We start from the raw sequence: 27,816 nt of genomic DNA, 5'->3' as shown, positions 1-27,816 counted from the left end.
GAAAGGAGCTCTGCAGCTGTTGTCGTGGGCAAAGTCATTGCCGTGAGCTGAGGCTCAGCCACAGATGAAGGCCCTCCTGGCTGACCCTCATATCAACTGCTTCTTTAGAAAATAACACAGGAGCTTCAGGCAGGCAGCCAGCAATAAAAAAATTAAATTTTGGCTGTATGTGAAACCTCCTGAAGCTTCATATGAGCATTAATGATCCTCGTGTAAGTTTTTCCATCCCACAGTGCTCCCTGAACAAGGATGTCAGAGTTTGATGAGACACTGACTCAGGCAGGCCCGAAGCAAACCTGTGGGCTCCAGCAAGCATGGTGCCCTTCTAGCACCAATGTGTTCTTACTGAATTTCAAGCAGGCACTGCTCAGCCCGTATCACGTTAGAAAAAACAGGCATCTAAAGGTTTTCCAGTTATATTTGTGTGCAGCCTGACAGACCAATAACATGACTTTTCTTCCCCATCCTCATACCTTCAACATAAGACTGCGTAGCTGCTCCCTTCTCTTTCCCAGAATAGGGCAAGATTGCACTGAAGTGCAAGGTAAAAGCCAGCAAACACTGAGCCACTGGTTCAGAATTCCCATGTTTACTCTCCTCTAGACTGGGAGAAGACAGGGGCATCACACCTACTCCGACTCCATCTCTGCTTCAAACCACTCCTGACTTCCATGCCATCTCCGCAATCCGAATGCTTTGAGGGTTTATGGAGGGGCTCTACCCCTCACCCCCTGACTTCCCTGATGGTTTTGCTCCCTTGTCTGCCTCTCCCTTTTTATACCTCATCTCCCAGCTTCTGCATCCTGACAACTTCCTAGCAGAGATGTGGGCTGCTGCTCAGAAAGTAAGCTGGAACAGGGTGGATCACCAAGGCTCCCCCATTCCCAAAGAGCACTTACACATGCCTGGTATCCCATCCCAGTAGCTCTGTGCTGTTTGCAACCCTGTGTAAATGTGAGCACATGCAAAAGCAGTAGCTCAGTGCTGCAGACTGGTTGCCTGGGTTTTAGTTCCTCCCTCCTGCCTGAGCCCTGCAGGCTGTGCACATAATGAGGCCACCCTTAAATGAGGATTCAACCACAAGAGCAGGAAAAGGCTTCCTCCACTGAGAGCTGCAGTTCGAGGTGCTCCCTCCTCCCCTATCCCCCCACAAATTAACATGATCTTTTAGAAAACACAATTTAAAAAACCCAAAAAGGACAAACCCTGGGGAAACTAAAGAGTTCTCACGGTGAATTTTATTTTGTAAGCAACAATATAAACATGTGAATAAAACAGGCATCATTTGCAGGGCCAGCCTTTGATCCAGAGTCCCCTGGATCTAGCAACCCTTCCCGAGCAGACGAGGGCAAGCCTTTACCTGCGGCTCCAGAGGCTGGCCAGGGTGCAGTCCACCAAGACCTTTGTCGAGGAAAGACCAATGCTTGAGTATTTGCTATTATCAAGCCTATGTGCAATCTTGGAATGTACCTCCCACCTCCCCCACCCCAGGATAAAAAAAAAAAAAAAAAAAAAAAAAAAATCATACAGCTGCAAACCAGTTAAAAAAAATTGCTTCCAGCTTATTGAGACTGAAATGGCCTGTTGGACTATAAACTGAAATATCATTCTGGAGATAACCAACTGGTCATGACACAAAGTACTGTATTTACAACTCAAAAATATAACCGTTATAGACTTTAATTTATAGCAAATTTAATACATTAGTGTTTACAAAATAAATTCTGGACTCAACTGAAACAGCGTGCTGCTTAGCAAGTTCTTTTTCCTTCCTCTCACTTTAACTGAAGATATCAGCAAGCTTAAGAGCTTCTTCTGTGACCCACACACAACTTTTGATGGTGTCAGATGTTGGAGAAAACCAAATGTTTCCTGCATCTCTAAAGGTTTGCTGCTTGGTACCTTTCTACTGCTCAAGTTGTACAGTTCAAACCTTAAGCTGTCCTTTAACAAGTTCCATGAAAGCTACTCGGGTACTAACCAGGGCACTGGTTAATGTTACAAACTGAAGAAACATCTGTGCTACTACATCCATGCTACTGACTCACACAACAGGAAAGAGGAAATATTACTACACATTCAATCTCTTATGCCTAAACAGCAAAGCTGCGAACTCCATTGCTTTAAAGTAAGATACTTCAGTAAGTGAAACAGTACCATACAGTTCAAGAAACATTTTTTAAAAAAAAACCCCAAACATTTTAATAGTATAAAAAGTTGTTTTACTGGTGTTTCTACTATAAAGCTTTGTTCCACAAATCAAGTGATAAAATAATTAGATATGTTTACAGTGATAAGAGACTGCAGTGTAGACATTTCAGCTCACATTTTGCTGAGTGTTTCAGTACAACGGAGACTAACTGATTTGTTAAAACACACCAAGGACACAGAGCAAACTGCAGACATGAAGTGCACACCTGAATAGGGAAGTTTACCCTCTGACATGGTAACTCACTTTCTTCAGCTCTGCCTTTCTCCCCCAGAACACGTCAAGCAAAAACTGTTTTCGGAAATGGAGGCATATAACTGTCCTGACTGCAGAGCAGCACAGAGGAAAGATGGATGCACACAAACACACCATGGTAAATTCTGAAGTTATATGCCAACTACTCCTCCTTAGATAAAATGACATCTTCAGAAGTGAACATGTACAAAAAATAAAAACTGTCAAATAAATAAAGAATACAGATGTTAATTAATCACATACATAAGGAAACGTATTGGCATACTGTATGCAATATACAGTATATTCATAGAATCATGTGGGCTGGACAGCACTTAGTAAGGAGTTACGTGCTGAAGACAACTCCTTGTCTCTCTCCTCCAAAAAATCTTATGGTTTCTGGATATCAAGTGCAACCTCTTACACCGATGCATAAATCCTGCACCATATCTCATCTATCTCATCTTTGCCACACTTGGGATGCCTTTTTTTTTTTTTTTTTAAGATCCACAGAGAAGTCCAAGAAGTTATAATGGTCTGAATGACAATTTTTGCAGCCCTGTCCATACTACTTGGTCTCTTGAGTTTCCTACCAAATGAAATTTAGTAATTGTACGGTACAACAATCCCCAGTTTTTCCTGAGGAAATGGGAGCCAATCATATGGACTCCTCCATCCTCTAACTGGCATTTCCCACACTCCTGACCTGTATGTAGGTATTATGCTGTGTGTTACACAAAGGCTGCTGAAACCATTGGAAGTGATGTAGCAATAGTTAAGTGTCAAGTACATCTGCTATAATACAGAATCAGGGTCTAGGTCTATCAAATGCTATATCCACATAACATTTTAAACCATGAAAGTATTGTATGCATTTTCCTTTTTCTACAAATATTGTTGCAAACTTGCTGTTAATTGTGTCACGAGGTTTGCATACCTAATTCTGCAATGATTTTAAATTCAAATGTTTAACAACCATATCTACGCTAGGTACACTGAAAGTAGACATTGAAATTTCAAGTAAAATGAACTGTAGCCACATCTACTGGACTCAATACACGTCCCGACATCTAGATTTACTTTGATAAGTTATACAAATACATAATACATTCTTAAATAATGAAGACCCACAATATTAATTTGTGAATCTTCCCACGTTATAAAACCACTTTTACAGGAATGTTTATCCACCTGTATTACTGTTTTAGTTGCAGTGTCTCTTGCTTTCCTGTTTCCACGGATTACTGTACCAGTTCTTAGGCTTTGGCTATTGAAATCTCTTATTTGAATGAGGCAACGCTGGTTATTAAGGCTGGTTTTTTTTTCTCTTGTGAAGTTTCATTCTTTACTATGACACTGTTTTCCAGAGCAGAATGACTATCTTGTGTCTTCAGGTTCTGTTTTTATGACCTTCCTTTCAATGTTGTTAAAAGCCGAATGAGGAAAATCCTTTAAAATACCAAGGCCTTCTGCATTGAGAAAAGAAAGAAAGAAGGGTGTTAAAATACTGCTTGGAAACAAATATATTTTGTTCTTAAATCAACAAAAAGATCCAAGAACAATAAGAATACCAATAGCTGAGCAATAAACTCTGCCTCCTCCTCCTCCTGGGCTTTAGCCCAGCTGGGTTAGAACCACCTCAGTCACAGTGCAGTGATGAGAAAGGAAGCATCACAGATTCACTTCAAACCCCTCTGGCAGCAGGGGCTAATGGAGATGCACTCTGCACTTGGAATTTGAGAGGGAACAGGTAAAAATCCCCTACTAGAGATTTCACTAAGTGAACTAGCATTGGGATTGGGACAATTTGCAAAAGAGGTGAGCCAAGATTGCAGTAATGCAGAGTGAAAAAGACAAGATTCTGCCTGGTATTCAAAACAACTACTTTTGCATCTTGTCTTTCAAATAACCACTGTATCTCTCCCACTGTATCTCTCAAACTCAGGTGGGATTTTATTATTACTCCTGAAGTTGCAAGAGTCTCAAGAACTCTTGGCTTTATCTCAGTGCACTGAGTATTAAACTGAAATTTCCCACAAAGATTCCAAAAAGAATCCTTGCTCTCTTCTATCAAACTTAAGAGTGGGTTTCTCCCAATGCCAGAAGTAAATGACAAGATCGGCAGTGAGCAGAGGTCAGTGAATGAGAAACCCAGTTCACACCAGAGAAACAGTGCCACATCCTTATAAATCAGAATAAAGACATCTTTTTTATAAAAAGCCTGATTCTATTCTACAGAATGAAGCCATGTCATAATCATGCTGCTGTCACTGTGATGCAGTTTAAGTATTTAAGAGCACTAATTTGAGTCAATACCAAGGACAGACACATGACAGAACTTGGTTATCTGATTCCAGTTACTGCATCCCCTAAACTTTTCCCAAATAATATTCAATCTTACTCTAGATTAGCAAGTAACACTCCTCTTGGAGTTTTGTCCGAAGCCCTGATGGCATGGTTACACACAATGCATGCCAGCCTGCCCTCCTGGCTGCTTCACTCAGAGACATCACAGAAAATAAGAAATGCTGGGTAATTTCTCAGAGAGTGCACTAACCTGAGGACTGGGACTTCGCCTCACCACTGGGGTAAAGCCGGATCAAATCACTGCACAGAGATTTCCCCATGTGCTGCTCTCCATCAAGTGAAATGTGCTGCATCTGTCTGCTTGGCAGGCTGGGCATTCGGAGGTTCAGTGGTCTTTCACCTGCAAGTTGTTCACAGCAAAACATTGATGCATTAAAAGAAAAGCAGTATTAAAAAGCAGGTAGAGACTTAAACACATTAATTCTATCAGCCAGAGTGCATCCTAGATTCCAGCTGCTCCAGGGACATTTTCAAGCAAAACAAGGCTTATGTAAACATACTGGTTTGCAGACTACTTCACAAGCACTTGTTAGAAAGGGACACTCAGCCAGAGGAAAAAAAAATTAATTACTTTTTAAAATCCCCTTTTATTCTGCTCAAAAATCCTCTTGAGATACAAAAATTTTCCTCTCCCACTGCACAATCCCCCTCCGAGATCCTGAAAATTTTCAGTTCCCTGCACAATGGCTAAATGGTATAAAGCAGCTAGCTGGGCCAAGGAAACCTCGATCCACACGCCTATTCTTTATGATTACTTCTGTACCTCATTGCCTGACCAATACAAACAAGTGAAAATTTGGGTTTTAATGCTTACTTGTATTGATTTCCTTAGCTGTCCCTCTACTGCTTCTTTTCAACCCCCTTAAAAAAACTAGCACTTAAAAAACAGACACAAGAACTGCTGGTTGTATTTCTTTTGTTTGTAACATTTTGTCTCATTGTACAACAGTAAAAAAAGTGATCCAAACAGAAATGCTCAAACAAAACAAACACTCCTAAAATTAATTCAAGACAAGGACTAGCCAGTTGGTAAATCAAAGAGAACCACAGAACTGTAAGCTTTTTGAAGAATAACAAGCTACTAAGAACATCATTAGAATCTGCTTAGTGCTAAGTAATTTACATAGCCAGCTACTCAGGTTTTGTTCCTACACTGCACAAACAGGTAAACAAAAAGGGGGACCAACTATAGTACCTGCTTTATTTTCAATTTCCACAAAACAAGAAAACAAATGAAATGCAGCACTCTGCTCTATTTCCAAAACTGAGGATAAAGCTAGAGCCAAGTCCTGCCCTTGGTAACAGCAGTTGCACCCAACCTCCTTCCCTCCTCACGTTATCCCTGGGGAAAGCAGTTTGCTTTCCAGACAAATCCACAGCACTAAGAGAAGAGAACCTGAGTGTATATCTGATTGCATGATTTACACCGTAAGCACTTCAGGGCAGACAGAGATCTTGTCTTGTCCATTCAGTGCTCAAGGTTCTGTATGAGATAAACACCACCACTGACAGAGGTTGCGTAACATCAAATGTCTTTGCTGGCAGCAATGCTGTGCCTGGGAGCTACCATACCTTGTCCATCAGCATTATCTAATGACATGCCATTGGGGCTGTGCTCTTCCGAGTTCTGCCTGTAACACCCTGTGGAAAGACGTCTCTCCAACGCTGCCTGGTTGCAAAGAAACTCCATCTGTTTTGCCATCACCTTTTCCGACTGCAATTAAAACAAAAAAAAGATTTCTCCCTATATACATACATAGAGCAAGCCAAAACACAGGGGGAAAACCAGCATCAGATGAAAAGACTAACAGCCTAGATAGTGGCTTTTGTTGACTCATATGTACAGATGTGTGCTTTACGGTTTCTTCAAAACTATGAAGCAAACAAAATATTTTTGCACCCATAGAGATTTTCATAATGTACATCTGAGTCACTTGAGAATAGTTAAAATGCAAGCTGTTGTACTTCATCTAGACAGAAATGCAACATAAAATTCTGATCTTCAAAAACACTTCCTGCACTTTAGGACTGCAGGTTACGTAAAGAGAATCTCAAGAAAAGCAAAAAAGAATGTCTTAATTATCCAGTTAGCTCTGTTCAAATATATGCCTTCACAAAGTATTCCAGAAAGTATTCCAAGAGCAATGGCAACATCTGCTAAAAACTTATGCCAAGATTTCACCAGACATCTTGGAATCTTTATTTTAGGAAACAGAACTACACAAGCTTAAAAATCTGCCATTCTGAAAGTGTAGGATGACAGTATGTTTGTGGGGGATAAAGGTGTGAAATGTCTGTCTAGAAGAAGAACAAGACCTATACACCTCTAGGGAGTGGAGCTAAACAATCCAGAGCAACGTGGGAGGAAATGGCGTCTGAATGTTTGTCATTGACTTTAATGCCAAGAGAATTCTAACTTTCACTATAATCTTGTTCTTGAGAGAATGTAAATAAGCATCTTGCAAAAATAAGACAAAAATCACAAGTCAAGAAAGTTGACTTAGAAGAGCCACAAGGAACATAAGAACAGAAAGTATACGAACTTAACACGTACAACTGATAGGAAAAAATAATTTCTCTTTCAGGTAATGCTGTAATTGTTTCAACTGCAACAGAGGTTTATTCATTGCAGAGCATTTCACTTTTCATGGGAGATGCTGAAAGCCCTGGCTCCCCACAAAGGGCTGCTTGCTCAGCATAGTTCAGTAATTTTTACTACAATGACAGCCTAACAGACCAGCAAAACCTGGGCTTCTCCAGTACAGTAGTGACCCTGACAGCAGGGTAATGGCATGGCCAGTATTTTTATATATACACACTCCAGCTCAGAGCTCATCAGGGCCTGCAAGAACACTGGTGGCTCCAGCTTGGTCTTGGGAGGAAGGTAACAAGAGAAACTATTTTCAAACAGTTTACTTTCAAGAGTGCTTTAGCTTTGCTACTCCGTCACTCCCGCTACCAACTTTTAAACTATACAGTAATTTTAAAAAAGAATAAAACATTTCTCATTCATGCCATCTTTGTCGTTTACTTGGGATAAAACCAAAATTTTAAACTTCAACAATACTTCTGATCACCACAGAAAAACATGCAGAGTTGCATATATGTTTAAGCTTGAATTAAATCTGTAGTCCATTGTTACGTGGGAGTGACCAACAAAAACTTTAAGCATATACAAAATAAGCTCATGTAATTATTCTGTGACATGTGGCATAATTGCATTTGATGCATCACGGATTTGTATGACCGAGCACTGCTTTGCAATAGAACAAAGTAAATGATAGGGTAACACATCCATTCTCAGAAAACAGGAAGGTAACTCTAAATGTAATCTTCCGTGCAAATTTGGTGATTACATTTGCCCAAATCAGCTATACAAAACAAATTTGTTGCAACTTAGCATGAAATCCCTCCTTGGCAAGAACTGGCAGCAGGAGATGGGTATTTTGCCTCAAGGCTGGGATACACTACAGAAAAGACAAAGAAAGAACTGGCAACCTGTCTTCATTTATACAAAGCTTTCTGTCTGCTCAAGAACACTGTGCTTCCACAAGGTTAGGTGTTGTTTAGGAAGCCAATTTATCCTCTCCGATGCAGAGGTTCTCTTATTTCCTAAGCATATTGGCCTTTGTTCTTGTAAGACATGTCAGAAGTGAGGACTCCAAGATCGCCTACTCTATTCCTCTCGACTCAGTAACTTGAGCTTTCCATTTATAGCGGGTAACGCACGGAACACAGCACAGACTGTACCAATACTACCCTACTTGCTCCCAACAGGCAATCACAGATTTTCAAGCCTACTATGCTGCATCTTACCTCCTTGGAACTAACAAGGGCAAAGCTGTAGTACTGTGACAGAACAGTTTTGGGAGGTAAACCCAAAGTAAGAGTGATGCAATCACAGCTAAGCTAGGTAGCCTTTTAAAACTGATAGGAATTAATTTAGGCATCAAAACAACATATCAAAACCAATGTACAGAGAGATAGCCTGTGTAATTCACAATGTAGTGTAGTTGGTTTACCTGGGAATTAAGAGCTGCTGTGTCTTCACTCTTTCCTTTAGCCAAAGCAAGTGGCATTTTATCTTGCTGATAGAGCGTCTGGACTGTGTCCTGGAAATCAGGATAACCATCCTATTGAGCGTAAAAAGAAATCAAACCAAGAGGGACATATTACTATTTTTTCTTCACCTTCTCCGTAAACCTAGAAGAAAAAAATAACCTGAAAATCACATTCCTGAACTTCTGTAAAAATTCTGGACTGAAATTGTGCATAAAACACACACAGCCCCTCCACAGCAACTGCAGTGTACCTAATATGGCACAGAAAATCTCATTCCTCTCAGTTTCAGCTGAATCCAGATCACCCTTGTTTTTCAGGTGAATCCAGACTACCCTTGTTACTGGCATTAGTTTACATTCAGCCTTGACAGGCAGATTTAGGCCTACGGTTTCTGTCACTTTTCAGAAAGCAAGCTTATATGTAGTCAAGGATATATACTAACCTTGTGAAACTGAGAAAAGCCTCCTGAAATTCAACATATTTCACACAGAACCTACACTAGTATCACAAAATGAAATACCACCATTTCAGAAGTGGAGTGGAAAATTTATAGACTATGGGAAAGCATGATTCAAGAATTCTTCCAGTCTGAAATTCTTATGACATGCAAATCTTTTCTGCAGCTTGCAGATGTATCAATAAAGCAAATAAAGTTCCAGTGAAAGCCTGCCAGACTCCATTAAAATTATCACTGAAGCAAAGGTTCAAGATGAGGCATTTATCCAACCTGGTATTATAAAAGAAAAGCTCATGTGCACTAGAGGAACATCCAGAAATGTTTACTAAAGCACAGTATAGGTAACTGTCAAATTATGAGAGGAAGCCAGAGATCTTTGCACAGACCCAAACCTGATAACCATCTGTCACTGAGGCTCTGCAGACCTTGGTGTCAAAAATACACCAAATACGGTATGTTTGCCTTGTAGATTCTAAGACACATATATGTCAATAATTACATTTTCAACAATAGATGGACAAAAGGCTTAAGGCCCAAGAAAAACAGAAATAATTTTTCAGAAAAAACACAGGGGAAGGACTACGAGGTCCTCTCCACCGGCAGGCTGCCCACTGACCTGCAGAGCAGTGGTTTGACCCAAGGCAGATGGCCAGGACCTCAGTGCAATGTAATGCCATTAAACCTCTTCTTTATGCTCAGGAAAAAACCCTAAAATCTGTCAGAATGCTGCATATTGCTGTTAAACACCCAAGGAACAAATAAACACAATCGCTATGCAAAAACTTCACAGCCAGGTTAACTGCCACAAAGCCTCCAGCCTAAGCTAAAAACAAAGGCTTTGCAGCACATTTCCATGAGCACTGACCACTTCCACAGTTAACACCTGAATTTGTTTGGGAGAGGAGAATGATTATGTGTAGGAAGATCAGAAGCTGAACACACAAACCCTACCACTCAGGATCCTATTTTTGCAACAAAGCAGGTAACAAAGTTCTTCACATTTGTGATCACCTGCCTATACAAAACCGAAGGCTGTCTCCCAAAGGTGGCTCTGGCTGCCTGTTGCTGTGTCACTCCCCCCTCAGTCAGGCAGATAACTCCTGGAGGATGATGTGTTCTGGATCACCTTCCCAGAGCCCCTTCCCACTGCTGGCTGTCCCCAATGCCTCACAGGATGAGGAGCATGTTGGACCAAGCACCAACCTGCTCTGCCCCGTGGTTGCCTGGAGGGCCTCCTGCATGCACTGCAGCATTCTTGTTTTGCCACGCTGCTGCTCACTTGTTTTCCAAGCGGTTTTGTGCAGCAGATGTTCCCAGTCCCACATGTGCTTTTTCGCTCCCTCTAATGACATTTTTCCTATGAAAACAGTAGCTTCTACTGCTTTTGCTGTTTTTGTGAAAAACACAAATCCCACACTTTGGTTTTCTTTTCAGCCTTCTCAGAAATCGTGGAGGTGGGGCTTTTCTCTCCTCTTCCTCCCCCCATACTGGCACCAAGGGAAGAGGCTTCCTTGCAGCCTCCACTCAGGTCTCCCTGCCTGTGCCCTGCTGACTCCCACGGAGCTTTGGGAAATGAGTTTTTGAAAGCTCTTCCCACCCCTCTTCTTCAGATGAATGGAGATGCAGACACACAAAATAATTTCTTTGGGCCACAGACAGCAAAAATATTTTTTAAAACACCCCTGTTTTTTCCTCTCTTGGCTGTTCATTGCAGGCTCTGAAGGGGATCTTTGTCAATACCAACAGTGATGAGGAGCCTCTTCCTCCACTTCTGCCTGATGTACCTGTGACTTGTTTTGCTCTCTAAGCTGGTGCCACAACAGCTCACTGCTTTGAGTGGTGCTGGCACTGAGTCACAGAAGATGACAAAATAAGGGGTGCCCCTCCAAACAACACCTAACAGAAGAGATCCTGCTCTGCAGGAGGATACACCATTTCCATCCCTATTCGCCTGTCCTGCTCTCTGTCCAGAGCAGATTTAGGAACTACAGCCCTTTTTTAATAATCTGCTCTCAAATACCAATTCACTCCACTCCCTCCACACCTTTAGCCTGTCATTTGCCTGGAATTTTTTTCCCCTTCTCCTCTTTACACTTCACTCCCACAGCTCACCCACCCACTCAACGAATAAGAGGGGGAGAGCTCACAGGGGAAGAGAAAGGCTTTTACAGGTAATTTGATGTAATTCACGGCACATTGTTTCTTTGTAATGCCTGTGCGAGTTTCATATTCATGAAAAGGATAAATTTGCAGTGTGGCTGCACATTGACAATGCTGCAGCTTGCACACACAGCTCTGCTGGCTCTGCTCAAGGATGACCTTCAGAGCATCTCTTGGAGGCTTTTTTAAGAGTTATTATATTTCAGGAAATTAACTCATCTTTTTTTAAAGTAATCTTTTACACTATGCAAACAGGCTGTGAAGTCTTTCCAAACTGAAGCTCTAGTAATTTTAGGCCATGCTTCACGGAGACATTAATGACTAATAGTTAAAGGAATGGTGAATCAAAACAGAGAGTTCAGCTTTAAAACAGAAATGCAAAAATGGCTCTTCTAAAAAAAAAAGGAAAAAAAAAAAGAAAAAAAAAAAGAAAAAAACAGAAAAGAACTAGTTATAACAACAAAAAATATACCCCATGTTCAGGTCCTTTCTGTATTTTCATGATAGTGAGCGAACAGATCCACAGTGAAGCCTTACAACTTCAAAAACAGTGTGAGGAATTCTTACCCAGAACAGAAGGAAAAATCTGCATTTGCTACCATTTTCCTTTTTACTTTCACCTTTCCAAAAAAAAAACCCCAAACCAAAACAAAACCAAAAAAATCCCTGAACATATTACTAAAAAAAGGACTTTTAACCATTTTTTTAAAATGCAAGCACCAGTGACACAAAACAGCAGTGATCTACTATGTCATACTGCATCCTTTTTACATTTCATTGAAGTCAAGCCCAAAATTTACAGTGTACCTCAAATTTAAAATGCACTGAAATAATGCTTTATTCCTCCTTGTAAGACTCCCAAAGTTGTGAGGAAAAAAAATAAATTCTACTGATAACAATATGGGTAATTTCAAAATTAATAATGCTATGCTATCAGATTAAAGATTTAATTCAATTTAATTTTCAATTTCTTATTTTGGAAAAATGACCTATTTCTGAAATACTCATTTTTACAATTACAACATGAAATTTTCACAAGCATTTTAAAATATAACTGAAGTTTTAGATAAAACAAGAACCAAGTAAATATCCTTTCTCAGAATTACTGAGCTATAAAGGGCATAAAAAAAGCAGGGCTTCCAGACTATAAAGATTTCACCATGCAGAAAATATGAGAATGCACATCCCCTAAGGCTGTCCAGATTTTTTTCCCTCCAGAAAACCTTAAGTTTCAGCTTGTATTTCTCAGGGTTTTAATTTTACACTTTATTTCAATGAAGATCCTGTAAAAAAACAGCACCTCCCTTGCAGTGTGTCATTTTAGACACTTGCTCATCATCAATTATTCCTGAATGAAGGAAAAACTTCCTAATGCTGAAATCTAAGTCACTGAAATACTACTTCAAGCAGAGGAGTGGCAGCTCCCCACCAGCTCTTACAAATTAAGGCTAGACTGAACAAAGAGAGGAGACTCAAGCAATCATCCTGCAACATGTTGGTCAAGGCTGATAATGGTGAAGCTGGATAAAATCATTTAATGCACCTTTTCCCTGCTCTTTTTGGGGGATCAAACAACAAGTCAAAAGCAAACCCTGACACAGATAAATGACATTATTGATTTATCAACGCTACCACTGAATCCTCATTGCACATGTATGTTTTGCACCACGTAAACTCAAAACTGCAATTGTGTATGGACTGATGCAACTTAATAAATAAGATTAATTCCTCTATACCTATTCAAAACTGCCTTTTCAAAACTAACTGTTCTCACCAGGGTTTGCCTCACAGGAAACACCTTTGTACAAATGAAAGCATTGCAGTACTGAAAAAAAATTAAAGCCTTACTACACACAGTGCATCATTTATCACAGAATGCATTGCATATGAGAAACACATTTCAGAATGTGTTGCAATTTTCCTCTACAGTTAGAGAATACATCACCTATCTGTGTCACATACAAATCTAGCTCAGGTCTAGCTCATTTTCTAACAAACATTTAACCTACACCTTTTCAAGTAGACAGTACAATAAAAAACACCCACAATGCTAAGGATAAATTAGATACACACATAATAGTGAAACAGTAATTTGTTTAAAAGTACAAATTAGAAAGAAAGATCTGCTATACTTACGAGGTATATAGATATATATATTTAAGTACATTTTCCTTTTTAGTTTTTTTTTTTTTGTTAAAAGTAACTTTTAAAAGGCCACAAATTTACCTCCCAGCAGTGGTAACTGAAGAAAAAGCTAAACTACATACATGCTGCTCCTGCACTCTTAGCAAAAAAGATCTCCCTAAGCGACATCTTGTGCAAGTATATACATTAGCCATGCATACATGCACTTGACACGAAACTCATTACAAACACCTGTAAACTGCTATCTACAGGCACAACCTTTTGTGCTGAGATATTCAGTTTTTGACTTTTCAATATGATCAGTGTCCTAATTTATGGCACAGTCAGAGATGGCTAATATTCTGCCATCAGTCCTTATTCAGAACTCTGCATTTTGGACATGATCAACAGCTGACTCCAGTGAATTAGGCAAATTCATGCAGACTGAAGAGCAGCAGGCCTTATGGGAAGTCATTTCCTACAGTGCTTGAGCTTATTCCACCACAGGAAGTCAGTCAGTCCCATTCCTCCCCTCCCACTCACTCTGAGTGCAAAACACTGAGAGTATCTTTACCATTAAACAAATCCTACTCTTTACCCCTGGCTCCTACAGGTTTCTCCATCAAGCACTTACATTTACAGAGATAGTGGTGATGTTCTCCCACCCTCTCTCTCTCTCATACCCATCAACTGTCTATCAAATGTTTTTCTGACAAATTTCCTTAAGACAGATCCCTTCAAAACAAAACTGAATTTTAGCACGCACAGGTCAAAATACAGGAGTCACATTACTGTACCTCTATCTTGATTCTCTTTGGTGACAGCTCATCCCTTTCTCCACATTTAGATCTGCAAGAGAAGACACATATACGATCAGTAAACAGCACATTAACCCCAAACATCAAGAATAATGAAAAGGAGTCAAGGAAAAAAAAAAGCAGACCAGGGAAGAACAAGTGAGATGCACAAAAAAAGCCTCCAGTTCACTTTGACATGGCAGTGAAAGCCATTCAAGTATTGAGTAACACAAGCATTTTGTGCTGTTTTCGGAAGCATCAAGAGATTCATGGATTCTTCCTTCCAAAGAGGAAGGAAAGCACAGAGAATTACAGAAATGCCCTTGGAAAGGATATTACATTACAGGCAAGAAAATCAACATTTAAAAATCCAAGGAAAGTAGCAAGACATTCAATCATACTTACTAATGCTAAAGTTTTAATTGTATTTAAAAGCTGTTAAGCCTTTGTCACTGTTTCGTAACAGCAGTTCATTTGACAGAACAGTAACAACTGAAATCAAGACTCAGCTTCAGTTCATTTAAAGCAAGCTTGTAAGCCACTCCCTGTGACCTTATCTTTTTGGCTAACAAGCCAAGTCTGTATATGGAAAAAAGGAAACTGATGCAGTGAGCATCTCTGGCTACTCTGCCAATTTACATTAACCTAAAAACACACTAATACCTCGAATGCTTGAAATACCAACCTCTCAGATGCCTCTTCATATGTACTAGCCTCAAAATAGTTGGAAAGCCAGAGTGCAAGTAAAAAGGTAATTCAAGACAGCTGAATCTTATCAGTTTAAAAGCTTCAGGACTCAAATAGCATTTCCCTCCTTTACTTACAAGAGCACTTTGCTATCTGAAGAGCAAGAAGAAAGTGTCTCTAGTGCTTCAGAAGAAATGCTATCACTTAGTTGCCTGAAAGTAAAGCCCCTCTGAGCTAAAGAAAGCCTTACTTGGTGGTCCTGTAGGTGTACTTGTAGGTGACCTCCCGAGAGATTTGCCGGGCCAGTGCGAAGAGCTCGTCCCTCCTGGTCAGCAAGGCGTTATCTTTCACACACAGCTGGGCAGCTGCCTCGTTAACTGTGAGCTGCAAATCAAACAAACAGGCACTCAGGATTTTGCATACCTTCACCTACTGTGCTTGTTAAAGTACCTCTTCTGAAAATAATCACGAATTTTGATCGCGAGTAAAATTGCCTATAATTGTACACCAAACCCTGGAGGGTTTCTTCAGTTTATTTATATCCCTTACTAAACCAGGTAAGCCTTTGGGAAGAGGAAAGATATGAATGTAGTTGGTGCATGAAGTAAAACACAATTGTAAGACTGTCTCAATGTGCACCGCTTTTGCTTCATCCCAGCATTAATTAAATCTCAGTATAAAACAGTAGCTCTGAACGTTCACAGTGTTTGGCTCCCAGAGCCTGGCTTACAGGGAATACTATTTTTATAAACGCAATATGCCCAGGACTTGGGGGAAAAAAAAAAAAACAACCACCCTGACAGTGTGGGTACAGATGGCTTTCCCTGGTGAATACAGAATAAATTCTGTAGAAGGTGATGGTTTAAGAAACGATTAAACTTTTTTTAGCTGTGTTTCTCACCCTCATGTTTGTGAAGACTATCTTCAGACATGAATCAAATGTAACTTGTTTCAAGGATGTTTTCCTGAGCCTGCCAGGACACATTTCTAGTGCCTCTGCTGCTGGCAAAAGATTCATAAAGAAGAGTGGGGAGGGAAAAAAGCCTGAAATTGAGGCTCAAAATGGTTTTGCAATGCTCTTCAGAAGCCTACAGGAAGCTGTGATACTGTCATGAATTATATCAGCTTAAGAATACGGCTGTCCAAGAAGCCTATGGTCAGCAGTATGGACACAACATTATTAATGCCATGAGAGACACAAATGGAGATGCTGGACAGGCTATTCCAAGCTCCTTGCACAGGAAGCAAGGCTTGAAGAGGCTTTCTCACTTCTTCCTCAGCTGAAGAACAGCCAGAACATGTAATGAGGCATAACAGCAAGAGGCCAACAGAACACTACAGGTGTTTTTACCAAGTGCCCACAACTCTTTCTACTCTTTTACTTTTAGAGATTAGGCTGCTTTGAACAGGCTTGGCTTCTGGTGAAGGAGCACAGCTGCTGTGGAGCTAGTGTCAACAGCATGTTCTGTGTCCATCCCAGGCCAGTGAATACTCCAGAGCAGCTCAGTTTGCAGAGCACAGTCAGCACACCCACGAAGGATGCACCATCCCTGACCCTCCATCGGCAGCGCGGGGAGCACCGCGCAGGCGGCACGGCACACGTGTGACCTCAGACACCCACCCCGCTGCTCCCACGGAGCAGCAGCTCTGCAGGGACAGGCTGTCCCTTGGGAGACGGCCAAGGACTCACCCTTCACCCTGCTGTCTGCCACACTGCAGGTTACCTGTGAATTAATCCACAGAGGCCAGCAGCTCACCCGGGCTGCTGCATGCTCCACCCCTGAAGGATGGAAGCTGTCACAAGACATGAACCACACACGACCACGCTGTCCTTCGCCACGGGGCTTGGTGGCATCCAAACTATCAGAGATTTATTTTGCCTAACGTGACACTTGATCTCCAAGAAGGTTGAAAAAAACAAAAAAAAAGGTGTATAATGAAGAGCCAAGATTCTCTCAGTGGCCTGTGCCCGTGCAGTATTTCTAATAAAACCTCACATAGAACTGCTGCTCCTAATATTTCAGAAGCAATTTTTCCTGTGTTTAGCCTAAAAGCCTCTGATCTCAGTAGGGCACTTCCTATGGTACCTAAATGTTAATCAGAGCATAAACCTGTTTTTAACAGGCAAACTAGCTATGTTGCCTGATGGTTCAGTCTCTGTACAGACAAAACCCCCAAATCTTACAGAGATCAGATGTACCAAGATGCAAACAAGTTACTATGTTCCTACAATAGAAGGTACTAAAAAACCAAACCATTACCCCTTAGACAGGAACAGTTGTTCCACAACATCTGCCTTTTCAGAAAAAAACACAGGGAAAGAAGATACAATATAAGATTAATACAACACTAATTAAAAGAATTACCATCCAAAGCAGGCATTAATTTCTGTAACACTGATAGCTATTACTTTGCCAAGGATGAATAATATGGCTAATGCTTACAAAATAATTTGAGATATTTTTTATCCCTCCAAGTGCTGAAAGGTTGCAAAGAGCTGAAATGACTGAAAATGCTTTTGGTAGCTGTAGGCAAATGCTGTTTATCCTAATATGTGAGAAAAGCCAAATGTTTATTTGCTTGTTTTTCCTGGTTTCTCTTTCAGGTCACATTCAGACTTACTGAATTGAAGTACATCATGGCTTCCTGCCTTTTCAGGAGGCATAATATGCAGATACAAAGCATTGCATGCCTAAAAATAAAGGATCAGTTTGCTGGAAGCACTAAGGATATGGAGCAGCACAGAACCATACAGGAGAGGCATGGGTATACTTCCATCTGATGGGGTTCACAGATTCCCCCGCCAGAAACCACATAATTAAATACCAAGCCCTACTGTTTTGGTGAGTCAGCAAAAGAAAAGGAAGAGACCAAGCTAGACAAAATTCAATGCTTGTTTTTCTAATTCCACTGAACTGGATTTTTCTTCCATTTTATAGGTACTGAGACAAGCACCGAAATATTAAAATGCAAATTACAAATCTGACTCAAACTTGCAGGGGTCACTGAGTTCAAGGGCATGCCTTGTACTCATCCCTCCTCCAGTCCAACTTTAAACATTAAGTGCTCTCTGTGTTTGAAAAACTGTGTAATACTGAGAAAATGGGATGCATTAAGGACAGCATGTTTATTGGTTTTGGAACGCCTTAGAAAGATTTTATATCAGATTAATGCTATATGCAAATATTCCTTCCAAGAGCACACACTTCCAAACCAACACAGTGTCTACAGCTCTAATGGCTGCTCCAGCCCCCTGAGACACTTCAGTGCTCATACTGAAACAAAATATTCTCACTAATACACCACTAATAATTCCAACAGGTTTGATTTTAATTTGCATGCAACTCCTGTGTGCTCGAGGAGCCAGAGATACCCTATTCTTCACATTAAAAAGCTAACCACTACTTAAACTTTTTAAATTCACAATGAAGTTTATTCAGCTGTTCCTTGCCAGCTGCAAGGAGAAACCTTGAACTGTAAGGCAGAACGATAGCTCTGGAATCTATTAACCCATGCAGAAAAACAGTCTCTGGACCTGCAGAAACTTACCTCCCTGGTTGTTTAAGGTCCTTCCCTCTGAGCAGCAGATTGCTTAAGCCATCAGAACCAAAACCACACCGAGGCTGAGTTTACGAAAGGCAAACTCTGGTTTAGCAGATTTTAAACGAAAGAAAATGGTCTCGTTGCTGCTATTTATTTTCTGCCTTAAACAGAAAATGAAGACAAAACTGTTCAAGGCAAAACTTTGTGAAATCCAGCCTCTTTAAGCCAACAGTAAACTAATTATGAGCAAATTCTTCTTGCTTGCATGTGTGCAGTTCCCATCAAGTTCAGTGAGGCCCCACATGCGTAAGTGAGGCATAAGTCAACCACAGACTCCTTTGATCTTTTGCCCTTAATCACAATAGTGATAGAAATATTTCCTAAAGCCAAACCATGCTCTCATTCCATTTTTAAACGTGGTTTTACAATGATGTAGTAAAGATCTGTAGTGCAATACTGAAAGAAATGAACAAGGCAGAGCAGTTGTCCTTCCTTCCCATTCATTGCTATCCTGCTCCTTCAATTACCACCCCAGGGTTCATTTCCCCAGTTCTGCAGAGCCACTCCTGAGCCTACACAAAGGTGCCCCTGGAGCCCACCTTCCAGTACACTGCTGGATGCCAGAAAACTATCCTACAAGTAGTCTGCCCAGATTTCAGAGCATTCTCTGCAGTCACTACCCCAGAGAGAGAGGCTGCAAAAGCACACAGCCACACACTGTTGTGCACCTTGACTGCCTCCATCCTCAGGTAGGGAGAACCCCCTTTCTCTGAATCCTCAATCTGCAGCCATGTACACAGGGCATCTACACAATTAATCCTTTCAAATCCTGCCTCCATCTCATACACAACTTGTTCTGTTACGAGGGGGACTTCCACAAGGTCAGGGGAGTAAGAGGAGATCTCATCTTGTACAGTGGATGAAATCATAGATTGTAAGTGCTTGACATAAAGCCACAGAGCACGTAAGTGAAAGATGCACAACTGGAACTGTGTGGCAGGAATGTGGCTGACTACTGTGCAAGTGTCTCCCCAGTCTGCAGTAAAAGCCTTTGTCAAGTCACTGCTGGTGATGTGCAGTTGCCTTATAAATGTAACTACGTAAACAAAAATGTAAAGAAATACGCCTTGTTTCCTTCTGCCCTTCTACTGAGCAGCATAAAGAGAACTCAGTCTTATGCTATGGATCACACACCTACAAAACTTCTTGAAGCGAAAAAAAGGCTAAAGCCAGTACAGTTTTTTGGCACTCCTGTAACATAAACACTGCCTTTCCTTTTGGGAGCTAAGCCTTACATGCCAAATTTTAAATCCAACTGAAATTTTGCAATCAGTGTTAACTGTGAAAATGCTGATGCAGCATTCATATCAACAGTGTTTTGGCACTGCTGTGAACTAATGTTTGTTCTCCTCTTGTACAGTACTTTGGCACTAGGAAACGACTCCCCACACAGACACACCTATTGCCTTACAACACATGCAGTGTGAGCCTCAGGAATGCCACAAGAGGAGCAAGGGAGGCCCACAGGAACTTTCAAAGACAAGAGGAAAGAGATGCTACTCAGGGATTAAAAGACAAACATTCAGATTGCAACCACCCATCAATACTGGAGACAGTCCTTTCCCTTCCTCCTCACATAGTCCACACGTCACCCCAGGCTCAAGACCACCATACCCAAAAAACCCCACAGGTTGTATAACTGAGCTTCATCCCATTTCAAACAAACAAAAAAATCCAAGCCACTGAGTTTAGGGACCTTTTGATAGAATCCTTTTTATCTCAAGTGCACAAACTACAGAGCAGAAGACAGCAGAGGGTAGTAACCACAACAGACACAGAAATTTTAGTGACTGATCTTCCAAACAAGTCTACTCTCAAAGCTGCAAGGAAATACCACTACACGACATCTTTAAGAATGTATCAAATCCTTAGAATCCCAAGGCCACACTCAGTGCAATACAAGTTACTATTTCAGTGCCAAACTTTCTAAAGCTTCTGTCTGACAGGCTGCACAAGTGACCGAGCAGTCTGCTGCCACCGAGTCCAGATCACCATGTGCACACCCCCACAGCCACCCACAAAAGGAGACTTGGGCTGCACCTGAGATTTCCACCTCAGGCCAGGACTGCCTACAGCACTCAACAGGCAACTTCCCGATGCACAACTCTCCTCGCTCAGCAAGAAGTGCCCGTACAAGAAGTACCCTGGAAACACTTCTTGTCAAAGGTGTAGGAGTAGGGGAGGAAGCCCAGTTCCACTCAAGATGCTTTACCTCATGGAGGGTGAGATGCTTGCCATCCTTTCTTTTTGAGTCAAATCTGCCGTATATTGCACTGTACTTCCTGATCTCCTCCTCTTTGTGAGGGTCATCATCACTCATCTCAAAGATGTGACCAATCATCTTTGCCAGTTTCTTATTTGTTTTCAGTAACTCCTTGACTTCATTGGAGTCACTTTTGGGCAGGGAGGGAACCATACGTTCTACACATTCAGCAACCGACAGAGCAGCAGCAGCATCCAAGGTCTCGCTGTTTTCCTTTGGTGAGGCTGGAGAGCCAAGGTCAGCCGGGGAAAGGCTGTGCTCACTCTCTGTGGTGTGGTGTCCTTGCCAGAGTCTGGGCTCGCTGCTGCTCTGCAGTGACAAGCTCCCCACCACATCAGATTTGCTCGTGCCCACGCTCTGCACGCACGTCGTGGCAGCGCATTTCGGAATCTTCAGGTGAGGCTCTCTGGTGCTGCTGTTCCTTTCGTAACTGCTGCAGGATATCCCCAGCCACGCAGGAGACCCTTCTGGCAACTTATATATTGGAATGCTGCTGACTGGCAAGGAGGTGAGAGGCTGGTTAAAAAGGCCAGGGTTTGTGACCCAGTCCCTCAAAGCCTTCTGCAGCCGTCGGACATGAAGTGGCTTGCTAGCCATGCCCACGAGAGCCATTATTTCCAAAAACTCCTCTTCACCTGCTTCACAGAGCTGCTGGACATCATCACCACCCTGCTGAATGAAGGCATCGAAGTAGAACAAGAGATTTGCTTTTTGTAGTATTCGATACAGCTGCAATTCTCCGAGGGTTCTGGGTAGAGCTGACGCCATCACGGACGACAGAACCTGCAAACAGTAAAAACAGAGAGAAGATGAGCACCAAAGCACCAACATCCAGATGCGCTGTCCCAGCGCCCATCTTTCCACAAGGCTGTCAACTCAGAGGACAGCATTTCTTTCTCTCATTACAAGAACACTCACAGGAATGAATAAGGGGCAAAAGCTCTAATTTTTGATTTGTTAACTTAATGGAAACATTTTTGAAAAAAAAACAAATTAGCAAATAGTTGTGATGCCCCTACAAAAAAGATGATTCAAACATGAAGCCAGCTTGTTTTCAACTTTCCTACTTCATGTTTGTTCCCAAGAATGTCAGTTAATATCGCTCACAGCTTCCACTGAATTCTCTCTCATATCTTAAGATCAAAATGATCACAAAACATATTCTGAAGAATTACGGAATACTTGACTCCCTGAAGAAAAAAATCTCATCAGTTTCAATTCTTCTTAATTGCCACATTATTTTTCCCCCCATGTAAAGTGTGCAGGACTATAAAGGAAAGCAAGGAAGAAAAGTGCTTCACAGAACCCCAGAGGATTAATGAAGCTGGGTCAGTAAAAGGCTGTTTAAGAATCAAGTATCTCTACTATTTTACCTGTTTCACATAAAAAGGATCTAATGCCTCTGCTGTTCTTAATTATGGCAGCGACAGTTGCAGACAACGTAAAAATACTGATGGATTCCAACATATATAGTTTAAAAACCTTAGTTTGAATTCACCTGCCTGTTTCATCTGCTAACAAGGCTGCCTGCCACTGACACTTGAGACATGAAATACCACTCAGCAATACAGCAATTGTGCTTAAAGGCTCCCAACAGACAGATCGCAGCAGTGTTCAGCCCTAAAGTAGCAGGAAAAAACATCTGCACAAGTTTCAACTTCATAAACCCCTTATCCAGTTATCCCACAACTAATAAACTCCTGAGAGAATTCTAAGATACACACACACACCTCTCCACCCTACGGCAGCTTTCACAGCCACACGCAGATAATTTCCGGTATTACACTAAACCACCAATCAATAAGGTCTAAAGCATGTAATTTATAGTTGGTTGAGAAAGCAACAGAACTAAAACATTGAGCAGGTCTGCTAACGTTGTTCTGGCTCTGCTATCACACTGGACTTGCAAAAACACACAGTAGTAACCTAAAAAACACCACCTACAGAATGATTTGCACACACTCTGGAGAAAAAGTTTTTAATACCGTGCAAGTCTCCTTCCTCCAAAACTGCAATGCAAGCAAATAAATTTGCTATGGGGCACTGGGAGACTGGTGATCAAAAGCAAACTTGAGAGACAAATTATTTTTATAGTATGTGCTTTTGCATATTGTAAAACATGAAAAATATTGTAAACTATTCTATTCAGGAGGCATCTGGAAGACCAGGCTTTTTGCTACAAACTTCCAATTTAACTCTACTAGAGAAAAATAAACTCAGGAGGCAAACAGAAACTTTCCAGGAATGTATGTGGCAGCAAGAGGATACCTACAGTCAATCTCTTTAGGAAGAGAGATGGAGCCCAGGGGAAAAAAACCCAAAACCTAACACATACAAAACCCTCAAACCACCAGCTGAACATATCATTCCTGATATGTGTGCCAGTATGTGTAAAGCAGAAGGGGCAGTACTAGCAATTTAGATTTGAGCAGCTACCTCAAGGAGCTGCTGGTGAGCTTAAGAGATAACAAACTACACACTTTGGAACTCAGGGTGAAACTCTAAACATTTAAGAGCTACATATTTTAGAAACAGAGTTTGGCTTTCCGAAAGAACGGTTAACTACAAAAAATCAATCAAGTACACTCAAAGATACAAGAAGAAACGAGGAAAATGAGGAAAATCAATTAAAGGCATCCCTTTACAGAGCACAGAATTCACTGTTGTAGAAAGTGTCATTATTTCACTGAATTTCTCAGAAAAATCCCCCTATTCTTGACAAACTTTGTCAAGACAAACAAAATTTAGAGCTTGTGGTTTAGTGGCATTTCTATAAACCGTTCCTACCCTCCCATTTCAAATGATGCTGACTTTTCACCATTAATAGCACAAATTAACTTATATAACTTTTAAAAGAAGGTCCATTTCCTCTGAAAGTTATTCATCTTTGCACAAAATCTACATAAATCTACATAAATGGACTTTGTGCAGAGAGCTAAATTGAATCTTGGGAGGACAGTGGCAGTGAAATCACACACAGCCCAAGAGCTCCAGGCAAGCCATGAAACTGAACTCATTTTTCCAGCCCACAGGCTGGAAGAGCAGCACCAGTCCACAAGCAGCCTTTACCTAGAGGCTTCTAATCAACAAATCTCCTCCTGACAGATAAAATTGGATTAATATGTACTATGGAGGCGTCAGCAGCGAGTCCACGGTTCAGACTGCGTTGAGATTTGCATTTAAAGCAAGACTGAAATCCCTTTGTTTCATACTTTAAAGACCCATTCTGTTTTTCAAATTTAGTACAGTAACTCCTGAGAGGGCCGAGCAATTTTTCCGTGTACGACTGCTACCGATTTCTGCAGAGAAGGCATTTTCGAACGCTCCTCCTTTCAACCTCTTTTCTCCTTGCATTAAACAGAGTTCCTCCAGCACTCACCTCAAAGCCATCCCAAGTTATTTCTAAACTTTAACAAGGGGAAGGCTCCCTCTCCTTTCCCAGACGGCCTCTCCCACCGCCAGCTACGCTGCTTCTCCAGACACGACCGGTGCGGTCCCTGCCTCGGCCCCGCTCACAGCCTACAAAGCCCGGGAAGCAGCTATGCTAGTCCACCTGCAGGAGTAAGATGAGGCTTAGGCAGAGGACAAGCAACAAGCCAGGACTGCTGAAAAAGCAGGAGAGCACTGCTTGAACCCGAGGAGACTGTTAACCCAAAGGACACCTGGTGCTGCTGCTGGCTCTGCCCACCCGGCCGGCTACGCAAAGCCTTAGCACACCCACTCAAAGTCTCAGCGCCCCACATCTTTCAGGTGACCTTTAAGCTGTATCTAAGAGACCTGAAATACTGCTTTCCACCACTTCCCTCATTTCTTACTGCATTGGGGACGATGCTTTTGGGGCAAAGGGTGAGCACGAGAAGAGGTTACACAATGAGAAGACACAGGGAGAGTTCACAGCCAGGACACTTCTGTCAGCTCCTCACCAGAACAGCATCTTGGATAAGACCCTGAGGCACCATGCATGATCCCCCTCTTCAGCAGCCTGCTCGATAAGCCTTAGGTTGTCTAATCTGTGATCCCAAACCAACCAGGTTCAGGAGTAACAGCCTGGTTATGTCCTTTGGCAAACCCTAAGAAGCCAGCCAGAACGATCTGCTGCCTCGGGAGTGAGCAGGTACATCTAACACAACTGCAAACCCTTTATCTAGCAAGAGGCAGGAATACAAAGCTGGCACGGGGAGGTCTACAGGAATAAATGAATGCAGCCACGGCACTTGGGCTGCTACTTCTCTTCCTTCTTTGCTTGCTGTCCATACCAGTGGTGTCAGAACACACGGGGACGGGCAGCCGTCTCTTATGTTTTTCACATACAGAACAAACAAGGAAGCCAGAGAACTCCCCACAGCAGACAAAGCTGTTTAAAATACACGCAAGGCTGCATACGGTTATAGCCACGGGAGAACCAGGAAATCACAAGTTAGCTTTTCACTCAGGCTTTGCAACCCACAGCCATGCATTCTGATTTTCCACATTACCTCATTCACATCCACAGCCCATCACCCCACACGCCATGCCCTCCTCTCCAAACGCTGGCTGTCACCTTAACTCTGACCACAAACATAACTCCTGGGGAAAAGGAAAACAAAAACCACAGAGACACCACAGAGCGCTCTTAAGTATTTGTAAACAGCTAGTGCAGGAATCACAACCCATTCCTGCTCCCTCTATCAAGACGGCGGGCAGCGGCAGTGGCAGCCCCGCTCAGCATCTCTAACTATGGGAAAACCCCGGCTCCTTCCCCGTTGGGGCCGCTCCGCGCCCGGAGCCGCACATTTCCCGGAGGAGGCAGGAAGATGCGCGGCTGAAGCGGCAGGTGGTGGTGGATGTGGGTGAAGCACCGGGAGAAGGCAAACTCGGCGGCTGTGGAATGCGTACATGGGACAAGGGCTTCCCGAACAGCTTTCCTGCTTTTTAAGGCTGCACTTGGAAGTAAAAGCAACCGAGCGACTCGAACCGATTGTAGAGATTTTATTTCAGGTGAATTCTAATTGAGCTGTCACCAATTAAATTAGGAATACAAGGAGAAAGTGTGAAACATCACACCGCTGTATTTTAGGCAAAAGTGATTATTTCATAATGTATCTTGATCACTTTGGGCGTTTTGAAAAGTCTCTGAAGACAAACCGGGTTTGGGTTTGAGAGCTGGCTGTTTTGCATATTCATTACATTTCTGCAGCGTTTCCAAAGGACTTTTAGCAGGAGGAGAAAATTACATGTAGCTGCAGAAGAGAGACTTCGCAAATTAGTCTTGTCTAGCTCTGAGATGTGCCAAAATACAGCCGATGAGTGAGCTCCGCGTTTACGTACAAACCCGTACCTCGCCGCAACTAATGAGAAACTTGAAACGTGCAAAAACACCCTCGCGTAAGGACGAGACGAGCGCACAAATACCTCCAGAGCAGGGTCCCGCACCGCGGGATGGAGCCCACGAGAAGAAAAGCCACACCGCAGGCACGGACGGGGGGCTGCGGTCCCCACACAAAGTTCGCGGCCGCCGAGCGGGGTGACAGGAACGTCCCCGGGGCGCCTTCTCCGTCGGGGCTGCCCCGCGGGGCGCCTCCGAGCCCGCACAACCCCTCGCGTCCGCGCCGGGGACGGGCACGGCCCCGCAGAGCCCGGGGGGCCGCCGCTGCCCCGCCGCCCCCGCCCGGGACCCGCCGCCCCCGCCCGGCCCGGCCGCGCCGTCCCGCCCGCCGCCCCCGCCCCGCGGCCCCCGCCCCGCGGCGCACACGGCGGGGACGCTCCTGCACTTTCCTCCCGCTCCGCCGTCCCCCCCGCCTCGGATTTCTCCGGGAAGCACCCACGCACGACCCGCCCGCTCCTTCCGGCCGTGCCCCGCGGCGCCGGGGCCGCGCCCCCCGCGCCCCCCCCCCGGCCGCCCCGCCCCCCGCGCCCCCCCCCCCGGCCGCCCCGCACGTACTCTGCAGTCGGCCGCCGCCGGCCGCCCGGGGCTCCCCTCGGTGCCGTCCCGGGGCCGCAGACTCAGCCCCGCCGAAGTTCCTGCCCGCGCCCCCCCCCGCCCAGGCTCCTCCTTTCCCATCGACGGGGCGGGTGGGCGAGCCTGTCCCCGCCACCGCCTCGCTGCCGCCGCCGCCGGGGGGGCGCGCGGCCGCCCCGCCGCACCTCGCCTCGTCGCGGCCGCGCCTTCGCCGTGCGCGGGGGCCGAGCGGGCGGCAGAGAGGGGAGGGAAGGAGGGAGGGGAGGGAAGGAGGGGAGGGAGGGAGGGAGGGAGGGAGGGAGCGGCCCCCGCCCCCCCGCTCGCCGCCCCCTCCCGCGCGGTCACATGGGGAGAGCCCGCGCGCGCTCCGCCGCCCGCCCACGCGCGGCCGCCGCGTGACGCAGCGCCCGGCGGGGGCGGCACCGGCTGCGGCAGCGCCCCCCCGCGGCCGGACCGCGCCGGGGCCGCCCCCCGCCCGCGCCGCCCCCGCGGGAATGGCGCGGATCCCGACTTCTCGCCCGGCCCTGCCTTGGGAAAACAGCCCGCGGACCGGGCACTGCCCGCCCGGGCACACCGGAGGGGACACACAGAGCCGCCTGCGGTGTGACACGCAGCTGTGCAGAAACCCGTGCGAAAGTACCGAGCACCAATTCGAGCGAGGAGAAATGAGAGCGTGTAATTGTTTTACTGATGGAGAATTGGTTAAGCTATAAGTTTTTAAGCAAGTCATGTTTCAGTGATAAATTAAGTAATAAATAATAAATTAAGTAACTCATATTTAGTGCAGATAACAATAGAAAAAAACATTACATGTGTGGAAAAAATTAGCGAGTGAGGGAAAAATGCCTCAGTAAGATAGATTTGTCCTTTAGACAACGTCCAGCTCTGCCTAGAGCTGGGAGGGAGTACCTTTCA

General features: G+C 43.6%; 1 protein-coding gene across 3 annotated transcripts; it reads right to left on the bottom strand.

Moving 5' to 3' along the window:
* Positions 1-1,220: 1,220 nt before the first annotated feature.
* NAB1 (NGFI-A binding protein 1) lies at positions 1,221-27,133 on the bottom strand. 3 transcript variants are annotated; one of them, XM_066322535.1, is made up of 9 exons: positions 25,439-25,680; positions 24,343-24,516; positions 20,913-21,746; positions 15,348-15,481; positions 14,411-14,462; positions 8,833-8,943; positions 6,383-6,524; positions 5,001-5,150; positions 1,221-3,912 (listed from the first exon to the last, which is right to left on the bottom strand). In XM_066322535.1, exons 3-9 carry the CDS (start codon positions 21,729-21,731, stop codon positions 3,821-3,823), a joined length of 1,500 nt encoding a protein of 499 aa, XP_066178632.1. In that variant the 5' UTR covers positions 21,732-21,746; positions 24,343-24,516; positions 25,439-25,680; the 3' UTR covers positions 1,221-3,820. The 3 variants fall into 3 exon arrangements, with proteins under 3 accessions (XP_066178632.1, XP_066178631.1, XP_066178633.1); XM_066322534.1 differs by lacking the exons at positions 24,343-24,516; positions 25,439-25,680 and adding an exon at positions 26,884-27,133; XM_066322536.1 differs by lacking the exons at positions 24,343-24,516; positions 25,439-25,680 and adding an exon at positions 26,355-26,489.
* Positions 27,134-27,816: the final 683 nt, after the last annotated feature.

The sequence above is a fragment of the Sylvia atricapilla genome, chromosome 7, assembly GCF_009819655.1.
Source record: "Sylvia atricapilla isolate bSylAtr1 chromosome 7, bSylAtr1.pri, whole genome shotgun sequence".
In the NCBI taxonomy this organism is placed as follows: domain Eukaryota; kingdom Metazoa; phylum Chordata; class Aves; order Passeriformes; family Sylviidae; genus Sylvia; species Sylvia atricapilla.
The sequence above is the reverse complement of the archived record's forward strand: the minus strand, read 5'-3'. Positions and strand labels throughout refer to the sequence as shown.

Excerpts from the sequence above, each read along its gene's own strand:
- NAB1 (XM_066322534.1), bottom strand. The coding sequence starts at position 27,003 with ATGGGAAAGGAGGAGCCTGGGCGGGGGGGGGCGCGGGCAGGAACTTCG. Across the intron at positions 15,482-20,912 it reads AGCATCTCACCCTCCATGAG|CTCACAGTTAACGAGGCAGC; the intron begins GTAAAGCATCTT and ends TTTGATTTGCAG. Across the intron at positions 14,463-15,347 it reads TACACCTACAGGACCACCAA|ATCTAAATGTGGAGAAAGGG; the intron begins GTAAGGCTTTCT and ends CTTCTCTTGCAG.